At 41.0% G+C, this 19,640-nt stretch overlaps 1 protein-coding gene across 2 annotated transcripts in view; it reads right to left on the reverse strand.

The window, feature by feature from the left end:
• Positions 1-521: 521 nt before the first annotated feature.
• Positions 522-19,640, reverse strand: part of NEXMIF (neurite extension and migration factor) — a 188,255-nt gene continuing 169,136 nt past the window's right edge. Inside the window, exons 2-4 of one of the 2 annotated variants that reach the window (XM_001096699.4) lie at positions 8,702-8,827; positions 3,211-7,585; positions 522-2,609 (exon numbers count right to left, since the gene is read on the reverse strand). In XM_001096699.4, the coding sequence (XP_001096699.1) occupies positions 2,516-2,609; positions 3,211-7,585; positions 8,702-8,780 (4,548 nt within the window). In that variant the 5' untranslated portion in view covers positions 8,781-8,827 and the 3' untranslated portion in view covers positions 522-2,515. The remainder of the gene's footprint in view (positions 2,610-3,210; positions 7,586-8,701; positions 8,828-19,640) is intronic. The other variant, XM_077989445.1, reaches the window with a different exon arrangement.

The raw sequence follows: 19,640 nt of genomic DNA on the forward strand, positions 1-19,640 counted from the left end.
TGAACTATGCCCTAGAATTGGCCCTTAATGGGCTCCATAGGAGCAACTGAAAGAATATCCATTCCAAAGGACTTATGATAGCAAGTTCTCACAAGGAAATTATTTCCAACAGTTTCAGGCTGTCCTACCCCACTCACACCCCATTCTCCAAAGCTGAACTGATACCAAAAAAAAAAAAAAAAAAAAAAAAACTGGGACAGCTGCTCCTGTATTTACTTTTATAAAAACACATTGTATTAATGGAACATTTTCTTTATTTTTTCATTAACTGCCACCTTTTCATTACATAGAAAGCACTCCACTCCTCTAAGCCAGCAGGTGACTCTGAGGTCTGGAGTCTTGGAGATCACAATACAGGCAGAGTTGGTGATTCCAAGCCAAAATTCAGCTGCAAAACAGAAAAAACAAAAACAAAAACAAAAAAACAAAGACCAGTTTCTAGGGACTGGCCATAGCATTTAGTACAGCTAGCTATCAGAAAAGAGAAACAGAAGAAGATTTTCCAGTTTGGTTATTTTCCCTTTTGGATGGTAGCTATAGGGCAGGAGACATATTTCATCTGGTGCCTTTCCACTAAGTAATTTTCCAGGGCTCACTGCACACAGAACATCAAAGCCTAGGAATGGGCCTGTACCAGCCTCACAGAATGCTCCTCACCCACGCATCCCCACAGACACAAGAGACTGACGCTGGGAACACACAAGATCAAGAACACAGGCTTGTTCATTTTACGACCCAGCTGTAAGGAATAGAGCAGGCTGGTGAAAAGAATCATGGACCGGGAAGTATATATACTTATATACATGACAGGTTTCCTTCCATTTCTCTCTGACTACTTTCAAATGTTGCTTCTCTGTTTGTGAATACATTTAGGTGGCATTGACTAGGTAGGTTCATATTTTGCTTAAAATTTTCCTTTTGAAACATCTTCCCTTTTTTTGTTAAATCCCCTTTTTCCCTTCCCACTTACTCTCCACCCTCCCACCCCAGCCTATATATTCACAAGTTAATAGGTTAGTAACAATATTAGTAAGAATAGTAACAACGACAACAACTAACAATATTAATAATATTAATCCCCTATATCTGTATAGCACTTTATGATCTACAAAGCGCTCTCACATCCATTATCTCATCTGTGCCATAACGCATCAGTCATCAGATGCACAGGCCTTCAATTGTGCAAATAAAAGAGATCAAATGTTAGAAGTCAAGTGGTGAATTAAGGGGAAGAAAAATTAGTAGTGAGGAATGTTGGAGCTGTGAAATTTTTTTAAAAAGTAGGGGGAGTACTGAATAAAAAATGTGATTTTAAAATTTGTACTTAAAATTGAGATTTAAGTTTAATGTGTGGCATCAAATATTGGTTATCCTCAGACTAAGTATATATGGCCCAAATCAGTTGTTGCCACAAATTGTTCATCTTATCTGATAGTAAATGTAAAAATTTGGTTGAACTGGGATGCCTTAACATTTTCTTTAAATGACATTGGCATTGCAAGATTAAACACTGAAAGAACACTAAAGCCATGATATGAGTGCACTTTTGACAAAACTGGAATAAAACATTTAGGAAACTATTTAAATAAAAGCATTCTATAGACTTCATTTATCATTAGTGTTGATTTTATAGCTATTTTTATAATTTATCCCAGACTATTATAAAATATATAAAACTGAGATATAAAGTATCAGCAATATAACTTTCACTTTAAATAATTTTCAGCTACAGATTTTGCTTTTAGAAAACAAACTTTCAAAGCAGCTGTTTTGTTTCCTTGTAAAACATTCTGTAAATGCATATACTTGGGTCCCTGATGGACTTAGCTGTTGTGGTCCTCAGATTTTTCCAAAATTTTAACCCTTAGACAATGGAACAAGCAAATCTTTATTTTGCCTTGTTTAGCCTTGTTTCCATACAAGACAGTAGAGTTTAAAATTTTAAAAGAACGTGTGTTTGTGTATACATATATATACACACACACACATATATATACATATATATGTTTGGGTGTGTATATATCCATTTAAAAATAATTAATGAGGTTTAAACTGTGGGTGAATCTGTGAGATGAGGTAAGAAAATTTGGCACATTTCAAACACTATCCTTTAATTTTGGTAAATTGTGTAACACAACATATTTTTCCACCATGATCTACAGGTGCTATCCACATAAGTGGGGGTGGTTAACAGCAAGAATCACTGGAATGTTTCTAGTAAATTAACAGGGACAAGTTCCCCAAATACAACCAAATGTTGATATAGAAGTAAAAATATATACACTACAGTCACTTGTTTGTAGTTTTGGCACAATGTTTTCAATTTTTTCCTTGTGGGTAAATAGTGCATAAACTACTTGTGCAACTGTATGACTTTTTAAGTCTTTTACATAGAACATGAGATTAAAGTTTGCTCCAAAGACGTATTCCCACAATTTAAAATTCTTTTCTTTAAGCACTTACATGTCAACATACATACCACAAGGCATATTTTGAAAGAAATAAAACACAAACATCAAATGTCTTTCTGGAAAATGCAAGTCTCTTCTTCAAACACAGGTAAAACCCAAAAGGTTGTTTCTGCTTTTAGGAGATTGTAGTCGGAATCCCTGCAGAAAAATCAAACAATTTATGCCATCTTAGTTAGTTTTGGTGTATGTCCCACAAAGGGATCATACAAGTTAAATTTGTTAACATCATACTAGATGCCGTATGATGTAGAAAAAGATACAAATAGCACAGGGCACTAGAAAGCCCTCCTAATTGCCGCATGTTCAGATTTTGTTTTCCAAATAATGCTCTTTTGTTTAAATGATCTTGGCTTTTTGTCTACATGACTTTTAAATTCTATTTTTCAAAATCTGTCTTACTGCAAAGACTTTCGCTTCCAAAAATCATTCAAGAGCATATTTTAGTTCTATTTTCTTAATATGTAGTAACTAGTGATGAATAGCAGAAGAAAAAATAGCTTTGTTAGAGCTTATCCCTAGCCAAGCCACAACAAAATTGCCCAATCTTTTGGGTGGCTTAAAGGTATAGGGATTTTCATGCACTTTAAAATTTTCTTTTTAATTTGAAAAACAAGGGAATGGGACAGTTTCTTTCATGCAAATTTTTGCTTTCAAGAGGGAAAAAATGAGGGACTGCGGGCTTAGTAGGTAGTAGGAGAGCTAAGGGTGCATCATCTCAGCCATATTGGTGCAGTATTACCTCAGTTTTTCAAAAGAAGCTGTCCCAGACTCATCCTTGTGGACCTGTTCTCGCTCCATGTGCTTTCCCTTACATTTCTCATCTCTCAGGGCCTTGGAGCTGGATTTGTGACGATACAGCTTTTTGTGTGTCGGTCCGTTATTGCCTAAAGTGCTCATGTTACTATACTTTTTATCAAAGAAGGTAGAGCAAGAGTCCTCGTTATAACCAGGCATGTTTGCACGACCAGGATCACCTATTGTTGTTTTCCCATTGCTTTTGCTCACACCCTTGATTGACCTGTGATTCTTAGTGGCTCCTGGGGACCCACTGTTGATCTTTTTCTTAGACTCCTGTGGTGTCCCAGCCAATATTTTGAGGGTTTTTAATTTTAGACTATTGGACTCAGAGGAGTAGAATATTTTGGGATCCCCATGGTGCTCCATGGGTTCCCACAGGGGCTCTATGGAGGCCATCATGAATCTCTGCACATCTGCCATACCAGAGGCAATGTTGGACAAGATATAGGAAGGCTCCTGAAACTCCCGTTGGTCATCATCCAGAAGGCTGTTGGTGTTGGTGCCCATGCTCATATCACTCCAGCCTGGGCTGCTCTCCTTCCCCAAGGCCCAATCTCCAGAAAGTCCCTTTTGACTTGGCATCTTCATAGAGGCCATAGGGCCACCATGTTGGATACATTCAGCCAATGTCTTCCCAGTGGAGGATATGGTGTTGGTTTGGCTTCCCCCACGGCCAATGCCAATTTGCATTTTCTCTCCATTGATGGCAGCCATGTATTTCCCTTTCTTTGTGGACTTAGGGACCTGGCGGGAGTTTTTGCTAGGTGGCTTTTCAATCCCCTTGTTGTTGCCTTTGAGGGATTTTTTCCTGGTGTTTTTCTGAGAAGAGCTTTGGTTCATAGCCCCACTCTTGTTGGGTGAACTTTTCTTTCTTGATTTTGACACTTTGTTGTTGGTACTATTTTGACCAGATGGATCATTAAATGTTGACAGGCAAGGGTTTTTTTGGAGCAGGCTGAGAGAATCCTCATCATTGAACATATGAAACTGAAACTGGTGGTTATTTAAAGTAAATCCATCCTCCATTTGGACCTGCCGTGAAAGGGTACTGCAGTCCCACTTGATTTTTTCCACACTGTCCAATGGTCCTGGGACACCCTCTTGGAACCCCTTCAGTGTTCCTAGTGTCTTCATACTCTCACATCTGGTAATTTGAGGGGAAAGACTAGGGGTGTCCGGTGGGGACATCTCTGAAAGGGAAGAGTGACGGAATTTGTCAGGGGTGAAGTTGGATATGTCCAGGAGATCAGTGGACTCCTTCAGTGGTGCTATCTCATCAATGCTTTGCTGGATCACCAGCTTAGGGCTGCAATGGGCCAGGAAGTCATCAGTGATATCATCATCGCCATCCTTTTCACAGGACTTCAAGCTTAAGGAGCAATAATTACTTGAGCTGACAGAGAGTGGGGCCATTGAATCAAAGCTAAAGAGCCGACCATCATCCATATTGACTGGCCCCTGTTGGAAAGGAAAGCAGATTTCTCCATTATTAAAGTGACATAATTGGTAAGAGTCATCAGATGGGAGTTGGGTATCTTGCACGGAGTCATACAGGACCTTGTTGCAATTACTGCCACCACTACTGAGGCAGATTGGATTGTATGTTGTAGGTGTGAGGTTATTTTCCATGGAGACTACTTGGGAGGCTCCAAATTCACTGGATTGGGTTGGGGCTATCTCCCTTGAGACTTCAGCCATGAATTCCTGGGTGCCAGGCGTAGCCTTGTTGGGCCACACATTTCCATAGTTGCTTGATTCCATTTTGAAGTTATGAGATGACTGCTGCAGCTCAGAGTCAGAGGATGAGGTAAGCACACAGTCCTGGGTAGGCTGGAGGGGTACAAATGATTTTTCAGTTTGAGTGAGGCTGCCTTCATTTTGCTCTGGAGAATGGTGGGTGAAGTATGAGATACTAGTGTTATTTGACAAGTCAGAAGCATCTAACAATGTCTGCAGATACCCTCCAGGGATAACAGGTATATTAGTGGTAACATTAGCTGATGATAAAGGCATTTCAGAAGAGCAGGTCGTTGGTAGAAAAGTGGAATTCTTAGCAGCCTTTGCCTCATGAAATTCAGACAGATGGCAACTGTTTGAGGTCCCAGGAATAACTTCATTCTTCAAATTAGCCTTGGAGGATTGGTCTTCCAAGAGAGGGCTCATTTGAACAATTGGTTTGCTTTCTTGCCCAGCAGCTTTGACTTTCTTAGATTTTAACCTAGCTTCACTTTTAAATTTGATTTTGTTGAGCACTTTCCTCTCTGGCCCCTTAAACTCTGTGTCTTGGGCTTTGACTTTCACAGAGTCAGGGCCTGTGATGTCATTTAAATGTGATCCATTTGCACAGCTAGGGGCACCCAGAGGTGCTGACTTCAGTGTACCTTTTAGGCCTCCATCTTCTTTACGATTACTAGCTTGCCTCTGATCATTGCATAATGAAATCTGTTTACTACTTGCTGAAATTTCAATGGATGGGATTCTTTGAATCCTGTGCCTGTTGCCAAGTTTAGATTTTCGTTTGCGAGCAGGTGGCAGAAATGACACCTCAAAGCTACCTGGTTCAAAGCTTTGCTTTTGGGAAAAAGGTGTCTTGATGGAGTCCGTGTTGGTGTTTCTCTGCTTCTTCTTTTGCCAGAAGCCTTTCAAGGGTGCCAGTTTGGCGTATTTGTTGAGCTGATTCTCACTCAAATTCACTGTTGTCTCACTGGCATCCACCTTACCCAACTTCACCAGCATGTTCTTCTCACCTTTAAAGCGATTAATGATGATATATTTGATAATAACAGGGGGCTCCTTACGGGTTACTTTTCTTCTCTTTTTGGGACACCATTCATCATCATCTTCCTCTTTGGAACCAACTGGCAGCCATTCCTTCCTCTCATTTACTTTTTCACCCTCTAGTGAGTCAACATCATATAGATAATCTTCACTGTATCTGACTTTTCTCTTGGCTCGCAGCCCATAGTTCTGTTGGGAGGAGGAGCTGCCAGAATTAGTGTCCCGAGCCATATAGCGACTACAGTCCCTGATCTCACCCATAGAATCATATGAGATCTCAATGAAGGAACTATCATCACTGAAATTCCCTGATGTATCCAAGCAATTAGCAAGATGGCCCTGCTTTGGATTCTTAAGTTGCTCTACTTCAGTCCCACTGCATGGTTTATTTAAGGCAGACTTTTCTCCATTATCCTTTCCATCTTTCTTCTCTACACCTTTGTCTTCCTGTCCTTCCTCTTTGCCTTTCTTCTTGTCCAAGTTTTTATCTTCCTCCCCCCAGATGATGCTCACATCAGGGACCTTGAATTGGGAAAAATCACTGCTCTGCTTCAGGGCCCCACTCTTAGACTCTCGCTTGGGGCAGGTAGTAAAGACGCTGGGGAAAAAGTTGAATTGGGCATCTTCCTGCATCAAAAGAGTAGTCTTGTCTCGAACGTTGTCCTGAAAGGACTCATACCGAATTTTCAGGGAGCAGACATCACTGCCTAGGGTTGATTCATCGTCATCAAACATGTAGTTATCCACATCTTCTTCAGAGAATAGGTTGACAGACAGCTCATTCTTGGAACAGAGGTCAAGAAGTTCAATCTTACTTTCACTAATGAAAGTCTCAAAGTAACCCCAATCCTGATTGGAATTTGCAAGCAAAGCTTCTTCTGTATTGCACTTGTCTAACAGTAATGCCTCATAATAGCTTTTCTGAGCTGGATCCTCCAAGTCAATGTCAGGTTTCTCAGTTTCTCGTCTGTCTCCTGCCCTTGATTTATGCAGGGGGAAGCCTAGGAGCTGGTCTGAGAGCAGCTGCTCTCCATATTTCATATTTTCTCCAGCATTAATACACTGAATCCCTATATCAGAGACTGCACACGTTTCATAATCCCTATTTAGATCACCAACTTTCAGACTGATCCCTGGCTCAGGATCTACTGCATCCTTGGATTCCATGAAGCAGCCTAAGCAAGTCCGACTTGGCTGCATGAGGCAGTCCCCATTCAGAGCTGACATGCCTGCAGGCTCCACTATGGCAAATGGAGCTTTCTCACATTCATTGGGAAGTGACCATGTGTTCAGGCCTTTTGCAATGCCAGATGTGAGGGAGATGGCATTCACAGAAGCACTATTGGCAGCATGTTCGGGTGCTTCAATCAGGCCCAACGGAGAGGGTGGGCTCTGCATACAGGACTTCTTAGAGGGTAGAGGCAGGAGACCCCTGGGATACATCAGGGTCTCCTTTTGCGCCACCGGTATAGGCTGGATAGGTGCAGCAGCTTCTAGAGCTGCAAATGACTTCATTGCCACATCCTGGTCCTCTGAGTCTAAGAAAAAGGGAAAGAAATGACAGGAATAAAATTAAGGGTCTTAGACCAGACTCATTAACTTTCTTTCCTTTGATCAGTTTCTGGTACTTGATCTTATTATATAAGCTAAGCCTTCACATCTCTATCTTTACAAATAAAAACTATGACATTAAAGAACAACCCTGATTTTATATTGAACATTCATGCAAGTGAAAAATAATTATTATTTAGGCCAAGTTTCTTCCTCAGAGAAAGGCAAAGCTCTCCTCAGAAATGAGAAAAGAATTGGACTGCTTGATCAATTGGAAAGTCAAGGCTTTTAAGGGGAAAATGCTTAGATGGAACATTAATACTTTTGAGCTACGAGGCTCAGGCCTGTCCCCTAGATCCATGTTCTGGAAGTTCCTAGTGACTCTACAAGTTCCCCTTCCTTCCTTCCTTTTTCCTTTCCTTTCCTTTCCTTCCTTCTTCCCTTCCCTTCCTTTCCTTCTTTCTTCCCTTCCCTTCCTTTCCCTTCCCTTCCCTCCTTCCATCCTTCTTCTCTCTCTCTCTTGTTCTTTTTTTTTGACTGAATCTTGCTCTATTGCCCAGGCTGGAATGCAGCGGTGTGATCTCGGCTCACTGCAACCTCCATCTCCTGGGTTCAAGTGATTCTCATGCCTCAGCCTCCCGAGTAGCTGGGATTACAGGCGCCTGCCACCATACGGGCTAATTTTTTATATTTTTGGTAGATACGGGGTTTTACCATGTTGCCCAGGCTGGTCTCAAACTCCTGACCTCAAATGATCTGCCCACCTCGGCCTCCCAAAGTACTGGGGTTACAGTTATGAGCCACTGCGCCCAGCTACTCTAGAAGTTCTAAGCCTCACATCAGAGCATATTTCTAATTCACTAGGAATTCTGAGGAACTTCATCTGACAGATATGATTTGGGAGGGCAAAGGGGTCAGATTCAATGCCTCTTAGGGACTCTTATAGCCCAGTTAGATATTTGGTGGAATAAAGTTTACAATTAACATTCATTTCAGAGGCATCCTGAGCTCAACCTCTCTCAACTTTATGGGTATTGAAAATCTATAGTAATAACAGAGGACTACCAGGAGAGATATTATATACTATAATTAAATTCCCTTACCATTTTCTTTGACCCCATTAATCAGAGTGTTTTCTCCGCTGGCTGAGGCAACAATAGCCTTATCTTGTTGGTTATCCATGAATGTAACCTCTTATTGTTTCATTCCAAGTCCAAATGCTGTCCAACCTGCACATTTCAAATATATAATATCGGTCATTAAATTTGTTTTATTTTGTGTTTTATAGGTTATTTCAGCTAGAGGGGTCTTAAAAGGCTCACTGGGATTTACCTGTTTCCAGACTGACTTCATCACTGCTATTGTTTTTGTTTCACAATGTTTTTGTTTCACAATTTATACCTACCACATAAAGTCAATTTGGAAACTCACACTCATTCATACATCCTAGATCCTTCTATCACCTCTGGGCCATGATATTATTCAAAACTGAAATCCGAGGAAGCAGACAACTTATCCCTTCCTCCAAATAGTAATACATTTAACCTAATCATGGTTGCCTGATTAAGAAGGACACAAAGCAAAGACAAGACTAACCTGAGATAAGGTGTGTTTGTATGTGTGTTTGTGTGTGGCAATTAACTTTATTTTTGTTTGCCTCATTTCTATTTCAAATGATCAGATGCTCTTCAAAAACAAGGCAATTCATACACATACACACATATATATCATATTCAGATTTTCTCTTTCTGTGCCTTAAAATTTGACTGCTAAGGATGAAGGAGGTAGAGAATTCCTTGGTTTCTCAACTTCCAGGACTTTAACTTGGACTTTGACAAGTATTCCTCCACAGCAAGATTTTTAAAAATGTGACTACAAAGAAGATTAGGTTTTCTGAAAAGGCCCCAGCATCGTCTGATATTTTTAGGGCATAGGACATACATCTATCTGTAGCCTTTCATCTCCTGCCCACCTACCTGAGTGGTATCTATATGCAAAATGATAGGAGATGAGATGGGAGTATCTGCCACATGCCACTACAACATCTTGCCCTCCCCCTGTCCCTAGACCTTCTCCCCAGCTGAGTATCTATCCCTTTATTAAAAAGCACATGGTATTGATAGTCAAGCAGCTATTATAAGAATCTCAATTGTATAGTCATTTATCCTAATGCATGCAATATACTATAAAAAGTAGGTCCAATATTGAGAAACAAGAAGCAGTAACAGTTTCACATGATTCAATCTATAAGATATTTTACCCATCTGGGCCTATTCCCTTATCTATAAGTTTTTTTTTTTTTTTTTTTGAGACGGAGTCTTGCTCTGTCGCCCAGGCTGGAGTGCAGTGGCCGGATCTCAGCTCACTGCAAGCTCTGCCTCCTGGGTTCACACCATTCTCCTGCCTCAGCCTCCTGAGTAGCTGGGACTACAGGCGCCTGCCACCTCGCCCGGCTAGTTTTTTGTATTTTTTAGTAGAGACGGGGTTTCACCGTGTTAGCCAAGATGGTCTCGATCTCCTGACCTCGTGATCCGCCCGTCTCGGCCTCCCAAAGTGCTGGGATTACAGGCTTGAGCCACCGCGCCCGGCCCCCTTATCTATAAAATATAAAGATTGTATTAGGCAGTCTCTCAGTTTTAAAAATGTTAGATGACTCTGGGCTTCCCCTAACACTTATATATTAGAATTGCCACATTTTCTTCTCATTTTATATGAGATCTGATTTGATGCATAGGCAGTAAACAATGGGTGCCAGAGAAAAGAGAAAAAATATGCTTACTTGTATTTACACAGAAAAGGGCTGGAGAGTTTTAAAACATGGAGAGGAGTGGAGAGCAATGTCCAAGTCCCCACCCTTTGTCAAGGAGGGCTCATTTGTAGTAGAATTGAATGAACAGATTGGATATCTGCCTCTGCTTCAAAGAGGACCCTATGAATCAGATGGAATCATACTGCCATCATGGATTACTCTGTACATTTTTGTTTTGGAGTTCAGTAGAGCTTCAGCTATCATTTACTCCCCTTTTGCCCCTCCACTAAGTCCATGTTGGCAGGAACTTGATAAAGTGCAAATTACTTTTAGATTTCAATAATTTAATGTCTTCTTATCCCTTATGTCTATAGTTAACTACAAGCAAGTCCATTTTTATCACCAGGAAGACCAAGGTATGGAAAAACAGACTATGATAGCCAAGGTTGTAAAACAACACAATGACAGATCTATGAAAAAACCCCCAAGTTTCCTGACCAAGAGACTAGGTGTTTTTTCTTAAAACACAAAATACCATCTCCATGATTCTTACCAGTTCCAACCCCTGACTAAAACAGGGCTAGAGAAATACAAGTTTCCACATGTTACTGATCTGTACTTCTATACCCTTTCAGGTAGGAAAATAAAGAACAGCTGCCACAGATAAGCATCGATTATCAGTAAAAATTAATGTACCATGAAATATATGTAGGAACAATATATTTAAGTATCAACAATTATCCAATCTTTTTTTTTTTTTTTTTTTTTTTTGAGACAGAGTCTCATTCCATCACCCAGGTGGAAGGCAGCGGCCCCTCTAGAGTTCAAGCGATTCTCGTGTATCAGCCTCCTAAGTAACTGGAATTAACAGGCATGCACCAGCATGCCCAGCTAATTTTTGTATTTTTAGTAGAAATGGGATTTCGTCATGTTGGCCAGGCTGGTCTTGAACTCCTGACCTCAAGCGATCCACCTGCCTCGGCCTCCTGAAGTGCTGGATTACAGGCATGAGCAACTGTGTCTAGCCAATTATCCAATCTTTTCAGACAGGACAAGAACACTATGTCAGGGGACATATTAGTGCTGCTGTAACTTTACTCTGGGATGTTATTTCCCTAAGAACACAAATTGCTTCTAATAGAAAAATCTGGCCAAGCACCCAGGATTTATGACTCTGAAGTAAAGGGAATCTTATAGGGTTGAGAATAGAGAGGAGATACACTTTGGCAAGAGATAAAGAAGAGGTAGAGGGGGGACATGGGAGCTTGGATGTATAATTAATTACCTCATAAGTTGGGTTCTATTAGGGTCTAATTTTTTTGAAAAGAGAAAACTGAGTATCACGGATATTAACTCAGTGATTATCAATAATTTGGGCCTTTGTTCTCCAGAATTAGTAGGCTAGACCTTGAGCAGACAATCCTTTAGTCCTTTCGTATGACTTTTCAAATCTCAGCTATAAACAGGACAACTAAAGGTATATATTTTCCTACATACCTATTTACTTATACCTTGGCTGCTTATAAAAATAATTTTGGAGAGGAATTATAATTTCTTACAGTTACAATACAAACAACTCTGGGCTTGCTTTAGTGTTCCCCCACTGATCAGCATTTTAGGACAGTAAATTAGGTGGGGTTTTAAAATCTATTTTGAGCTAAAATTGATTAACACTTTTGGAAGAATGTACAACAAATTGCTCTGCTGATCACAGTAAATTACACAGTGTAATGGCATTAAAATAACATTAGCATGGAGATGGTATTTTGAAGCAAGGAAATGTTCCATTAGACTGGAAAAGCAATCCCTCCTATCTGCCCTTCCCCTCAGTCAGGCTTGAGAAAGGCTCATAGATCCTGTAGGGTGCTATCCTCGTCCCCAGTGGCCTTGAAGTCTAAGGTCTCAGAGTCTAGATGACCCACACCAGCATTTGTGTTGAGGCTGTCCCTGGCTTTTCCCAACTGGGGGAAAAAAAATCAAGGTGAGAAAGTAAGTCATGTTTTTGCCTATGGGCCTGGGGCAATATAGCCTTTGGAGTTTGAGTAGTGCCAATCTCTGGGACACCAATTTAAATCAATTCATCAAAATTATTAGTACTACCGGTGATCACGGTATTGTATCAGGTACAGCATAGAAAAGACAGATAAATGAGGCTAGATCTCTGTTTTCAAGATGCTCCGAGTCTAGAGGGGGAAAGCAAGCTACAGACAAATCGTAAGTATAATCCACTGAAAGAGAGGCAGAAAGTTGCTATGGGAATCCCAAATGGAGGGAAATTACTCCAATTCTAGAATTCTAGAGAGGAGGGAGATTTGGGAAGGCTTCACTAAAAGCAGCGACATTAAGGTAGACCTTGAAGGATGACCTTTCTGGAGGTGAGGATGGGGAAGTTCAGTGGAGAGAAAAGTATTCCAGGCAGAAGGACCTTCATGAAATGCTACAAGTCTCCCTCCCACTTCAGTCTATCTTCTAAACAACTGCTATAGAATCATAGCAAGTAGACAAGGTACCTTAAAACTGTTTTGCTTTGCAAAACACTTTCCTCAATCAATCCTCACCTTCTCCAGTTGTATCTTCTTTTCATTCTGTTCACTTCCCACTATGTTCCTAAATATTCTAACCCTCTCTGCTCCCTTAATATTAAACCATTTGTTTTTGCTTCTGGGTGCCTTGCACTTGATATTCTCTCTGTTTGGAATCTCTGTCCCCTTTTCCCATTCCTTCCCTTCCTCCCTTTCCCAACTTCCCTTTCACCTCTCTGTCCTCTTCCCTACTCAGTTTTTCCTTGACACATTCCTTGATTACCTACTCCAAACAAAATTAGTCTCTGTCATTCTCTGTATTCTCAAAGAATTTTTATCTCCTCTGTGTTCATCATCTCATACAAGCTTTACTACTTTATATCTGATACCCCCAAAAGACTAAGCACCAACACCCCCAACTCCACAGGGCCTAGCTCACATAGTGCTTGTAACATGGTATGTACTTTGTAAAAACTGGTTAAACAATGATGTTGAATGGTAGGAAAAAAGGGGAGAGAATTTAGGGAATAGTGTTTGGCTGAAATAGGTACAAACAAGAAAATATAGTGGAAAGATAAACTGAAGTATACTGTGGAGGCCAACTAAATTGTAATTCAGGAAGATGCTGAAGGGTTTTGAGTAGTGAAGAATATTAGGACCAGTGAAAGTGGGAGAGACAGAGCGTAGGAAGATAGGAAAAAATGTTCAGGTGTGAGATGTCAAAAAGATTAGAATTCAGGAGGAGGAAACAGGAATGGAAAGGAGATGTTAGATGTAAGTATAACTACATAGCTGTGCTGTATAGACCTGGAAGATGATTTAGATGTGACAGGTAAGGGAGTAGTAGTCAGAATATAGAGAGGAGAGAGATCAAAGAGTTAATAGATGATTGTAAAAGGAGAATCATGGATGGTTGGATTCCAGACCAGAGTAGCCTCAGAAATATTGGTGCCAGAATATTCTTGGGAACAAAGCAAGGCCAGTATGAAGACCAGTTATCAGGTACAACATGTCTAATGAAGCTGACCAGGACCTTAGCTGTCACACTGGAAAGAAAGCAACTGACCAGCAAGCTGTTACAGATGGGGAATCTACAGGTTGGGTTAGGGACTGTAATGAAGCAAGGAGATGGCACTACTATAGCAAATAGGCCCACGGACAGTTTTCCAAGCTAGCCCAGCTAGCTCTGTCTAGTCTGATTCTTCCCAATCTAGCTTTAGTCAGTATAATGGATGACAGAATCAGCAACAGTACAGGGAGCACATTCTAATCCAAAATTCTACTTGGCTAATTCTATTTTCTGATATCTATCAGGATTTTAAGACCCTAAGCTAGAAATACAGAGGTATGATGATGTTAAGTACAGGAAACATGCTTAAATGAGCAACCATACAAGTTTTAACAATATTAAGGGTGAGAAAGACATCAAAAAGAGATTACCACAGCTACACTCTATATATCTCAAAAGTATAGTATGGCTCTATTAAATATTTCCACTCTCATGATAAAGATTCCAAAATTCTGGTCGGGAGTAGTGGTTCACACCTGTAATCCTAGCACTTTGGGAGGCCGAGGTGGGCGGATTGCTTGAGCTCAGGAGTTTGAGACCAGCCTGGGCAACATGGGGAAATCCCGTCTCTACAAAAAATACAAAAAAATTAGCCGGGCATGGTGGCATGTGACTGTAGTCTCAGCCACTTGGTGGGCTGAGGCAGGAGGATTGCTTGAACCTGGGAGGTTGAAGCCGCAGCCGCAGTGAGCCAAGATCGTGCCACTGCACTTAAGCCTGGGGGACAAAGTGAGACTGTCTCAAAAAAAAAAAAAAAAAAATCCAAAAATTCAACAGATATGCAAAAAAAAATTCATATAGAAGAGGGGATACTGTATAATGGACAGAGTACAATCATTAGCTAGGTGTCCTCAGACAAGCTCCCTTCCCTCTCTGCTACTTAGTTTTACTAGCTATACAATAAAGGAGAAAAACTAGATTATATCTAAGGGTTCTTTTAGTTCCTAACACTCTAGAATTCATTTAATTTTTGTCTGTCTTTCCTTCTTTCTTTCTTTTCCTTTTCTTTCTTTCTTTCTTTTTCTTTTCTTTCTTTCTTTTCTTTTTCTTTCCTTCCTTTCTTTCTTTCTCTTTCTTTCTTTCTTTTCTTTTCTTTTCTCGCTCTTTCTTTTCTTCCCTTCTCTCTCTCTCTCTTTCTCTCTCTCTCTTTTTTTTGAAACAGAGTCTCACTTTGCCACCCAGGCTGGAGTGCAGTGGCATGATCTCAGCTCACTGCAACCTCCGCCTGCCAGGTTCAAGCGATTCTCCTGCCTCAGCCTCTCGAGTAGCTGTAATTACAGGCTACCATATGCCCAGCTATTCCCTCCCTCCCTCCCTTCCCTTCCTCCCTCCCTCCTCCCTCTGTTCTCCCTTCCTTCCCTTCCATCCTTCCTTCCTTTCCAGAGTCTCGCTCAATCCCCCAGGCTGGAGTGCAATGGTGCGATCTTGCTTCACTACAACCTCTGCCTCCCGGGTTCAAGGGGTTCTCCTGCCTCATCCTCCCAAGCTAATTTTTGTATTTTTAGTAGAGGCAGGGTTTCGCCATGTTGGCCAGGCTGGTCTGGAACTCGTGACCTTAGGTGATCCGACTGTGTTGGCCTCCCAAAGTACTAGGATTACAGGCGTGAGCCACCAGGCCCAGTCTATTTTTTCATCTTTAAAAACTGAAATTAATTACATGTACCATAAAAAATTGACATGCAAGAAGAAATTCTGATTTAAGTTTTGTGTGATACTGGGATGAGCCTGAGGGAACTCTTTACTCCCTTCCATCTCATGTCTCTTCCTGTATGCCTCTGATTTTTATACATACATACCCCAGTCTTGTCAGGGATAGCAAGTAGGGTGCTGCTGGTGGTGACAGGGCTCTGTATGTATCATCTGCCTTCATTTTTGGCAGCCACCAATCTAAAAAGGACCCTCTTTGCCATCATGTTCCTAGGCAGAAGTGATAGTGGCTGCATTTTTGTCGTAGCTTGGTGTCTCAACATTTGGGTCTCCCTTCTGCTTCTTTTCTTTCTCTCCCTACCAGTTTTATCTGTACTATTTTTGTGACATCACTCTAAAGAAATTTTCAAGAAGAGTAGGTGCATAAGACCATGAATCAATGAGAAAGCATATACAAATGCATTGTATATATTAAAGCACTATACAAATGCTAGGAAACAATATTCATTAAGACTGGAATTAGGGGTAGAAAGAACAAGCAGAGGCACTAATAGGTTCAAGTCAGGAATAGCCAGCCTCCTCACTAGTCTTAACTTTTAAACCTTGTAACTATAGGTAGCTCAACTTCACTGACACATCTGAGTCCCTTTGCCTTTGTAAAATAATTTTATTTTCAGGACTTTTGCCTGCTTTCTTTCTCAAATCTGAGGAAAGAGTGATAGAAAAGTATAATCACTGTTTGTCAGGTGGAGTATTTCTTTCTAAAGAAAGTCACTTTCTCCTTGACTCTAGACCCATATGGGCAGTATAATGGCATATTAGGAACAGAGTGATCAACCTGGAAGACCCAATTGTGTGTGGAAGATGGCGAGTCTTCTGAAGAACCATGCCACTGTAGCCTGGCCCTTTCTGAGAATACATTTATATAAGGACTGTATCCTAATCAAAGAGTGCTTTTGTTGCCAGGCAGCACTGAGTTACATTTAATGCTTGAGTGCAATAACTTTCGGCTCAATTATCTTTTGACTTTCTCCATATGATTTCTAATCTCTTTTCTTATTACTAATTTATCCTGTTAACTGCATTTTTAAAAAATGTTATAACATTCTTTTCAGAAATATAATCACTAAACCACAGGGCTGGAAGGATCTTGGAAGATAGTCTCATCCCAAACTCCCCATTTTACAAGTGGGGTAACCAAGTCCCAGAAAGGGGAAACTACTTGTCAGTGTTACATAGTGATTTGGTAACACGGACACATCCTTAGATGTGGGATGTGTGTTGCCTTCCGGTCCAGAAATATCCCCATAGCACCGAGTTCCTTACCAAGTGGAATGTAAGTTATCAATAAAAATAACCACTAATAAGAGGGCTACTAACTTTTTGTTTGTCTTTATTGGAGGAAATGCTGTCAGAAATAAGAAAGCTGTTCTTACTTATCCCAAGAGGAGAAGTGAAAAGTGGTAGAGATAAAGCCAAAATCCATCTGAGAAGTAGGCACTGCTCTTCCAGCCTCTGGATTCTAGAGCTCTGTATTGTCATCCCAAGGCATACCCGCCCAAGCAACACATTTCTTCCTTACACACACACACACACGCACACACACACACCTGACATTCACGTACACTCAAAAAAATTATGGTGACTTTCTTCTTCCATTGTGGAAGCAAGATGCAATATAAAGGACTGGAAGTTGTAAGATGAACAAAGCTGGGAATTCTTTGGAAGAGCTAAAATAAATTCAGCTATTTAATAATGCCCAGTTAAGACATCATTTGAAATTTTGAGGGGAGAGTAGAGGGACTAGGGATACCATGACAAGTACAAAAGTTTCTTTCTTTCTTTCTTTCTTTCTTTTTTTTTGAGATGGAGTCTCGTTCTGTCACCTAGGCTGGAGTGCAGTGGCATGATCTCAGCTCACTGCAACCTCTGCCTCCAGGGTTCAAGTGATTCTCCTGCCTCAGCCTCCTGAGTAGCTGGGACTACAGGCAATCACCACCATGCCCAGCTCATTTTTGTATTTTTAGTAGAGATGGGGTTTCACCATGTTGGCCAGGCTGGTCTCGAACTCCTGACCTCAGATGATCTGCCCACCTCAGCTTCTCAAAGTGTTGGCATTACAGGCGTGAGCCACTGTGCCTGGCCCAACTTTCTTTCTTTTTCTTTTCTTTCTCTTTCTTGAGATGGAGTCTCACTCCATTGCCCAGGCTGGAGTGTAGTGGCACGATCTCAGCTCACTGCAACCTCTGCCACCTGAGTTCAAGCGATTCTCCTGCCTCAGCCTCCCGAGTAACTGAGATTACAGGCGACTGCCACTGCGCCCCACTAATTTTTGTATTTTTAGTAGAGATGGGGTTTCATCATCTTGGCCAGGCTGGTCTTGAACTCCTGACCTCGTGATCCACCCGCCTTGGCCTCCCAAAGTGCTGGGATTACAGGCGTGAGTCACGACACCCAGCCTTCTTTTTCTTCTTCTTTTTATTTTTTTTAATATATAAAAAGTCCCATGATCATAGTTTTCTTTTACTCGTTTCTGACTTCATTCTAACTTCCAAAGCAGAAAACAAGACCATAAAGAGATAAACATCAAATTAATTACTATATTTTAGATCCCCTAAGAATTACAGACATATCTATTCATTTCCCTATAGATCAGCTAATTTTAGGTAAGTATACAAGAATAATGCATAAGTGGTTCCAAGTAAATTGAAGACAATGCATACTCAAATACAAAACATCCCGTTAACAAAAGTGATACTACTGTCCTGGTCCAGGAAACAATCTTGGTCCCACTGTAGTTTTCCCATAAGATACTGAGGTAACTGTTACAGGTAACTGGGAGCCTCAGTTTTACCATCCATAAAATCTCTGGCCTTCCTTCTTAATATCAGGGTAGTTCCCAGGCCATCCTAACATGTGTACTTCAAACAGCGATACCTTTTCTATATTCTAAGCAGTGAAGAATAGCATAGTTCAACACTGAAGAAGGTCTGTGAATCCGGGGCTTAGTTGAGTACTCCACTTCCTTAACTTTCTTGGCTATATGGACAAAATACAAACAACTTGCTGGAAGGCTGGGACTGTCACATGGGTGTGGTTGTACGTTAAGTGTTTTCACATTTATTAAATACCTGTTTTACATGTTAGACTATGCCATGAGGAAAACAGAAGTGAGAAACACAAGCTCTACCCTCAAAGCACTTATAATCTTAGAGAGGTAGGCATGTACTTGGCAAAGCAGGTATCTCTCAGTGGGACAAGTCTTAGATTGGCTCAAATGTTTATTTCTGTATTTTGATTTTATTTTCAAAATATTCTCCTGGCCTTGTTGATCCCCAGATAGGTCTTCTAGATATTGGTTCAAGGTGAATTTCTTTCACCAAGAAAAAAAAAAATCCCTTTGGTTCACAGACTTGGGCCCTACGGGGGGAAAAAAATCCATCTCTGATCACTTCATGAAGTGCAACTTCCCATTTAACTCTGGACTTGCTTTCACTAAGTACACAACTGCTAGGCAATCCATGCCAAGTGGTAAAACTACTGTTTCAGATCCCACCCTCATCACACTCCTTTTGCAGGTATGCTTATAGTGGAGCCCAGTAGTCATGCTCAAACTGATAGATGTCTAGACCTTTTCACAGCTAGAAGACCCATCACTGCCAAAGGTCAAAGGACTCAGGCATCCTCCATCAGTAAGTGAACTCCACTGGGGTAAATTTTAAATTTAAAAAAATGTATTTATTTATTTTTATTCTTTTTGAGATGGAGTCTCACTCTGTCACCCAGGCTGGAGTGCAGTCATGAGATCTCGGCTCACTGCAACCTCCGCCTCCTGGGTTCCAGCGATTCTCCTGCCTCAGCCTCCTGAGTAGCTGGGATTATAGGCACGCGCCATCACACCCGGATAATTTTTGTATTTTTGTAGACGGGGTTTCACCATGTTGGTCAGGCTGGTCTCCAGCTCCTGATCTCGTGATCCGCCTGCCTCGGCCTCCCAAAATGCTGGGATTACAGGCGTGAGCCACCATACCTGGCCTAAATTTTTAATTTTTGTG

This window comes from Macaca mulatta, chromosome X (genome assembly GCF_049350105.2).
Source record: "Macaca mulatta isolate MMU2019108-1 chromosome X, T2T-MMU8v2.0, whole genome shotgun sequence".
Lineage (NCBI taxonomy): Eukaryota > Metazoa > Chordata > Mammalia > Primates > Cercopithecidae > Macaca > Macaca mulatta.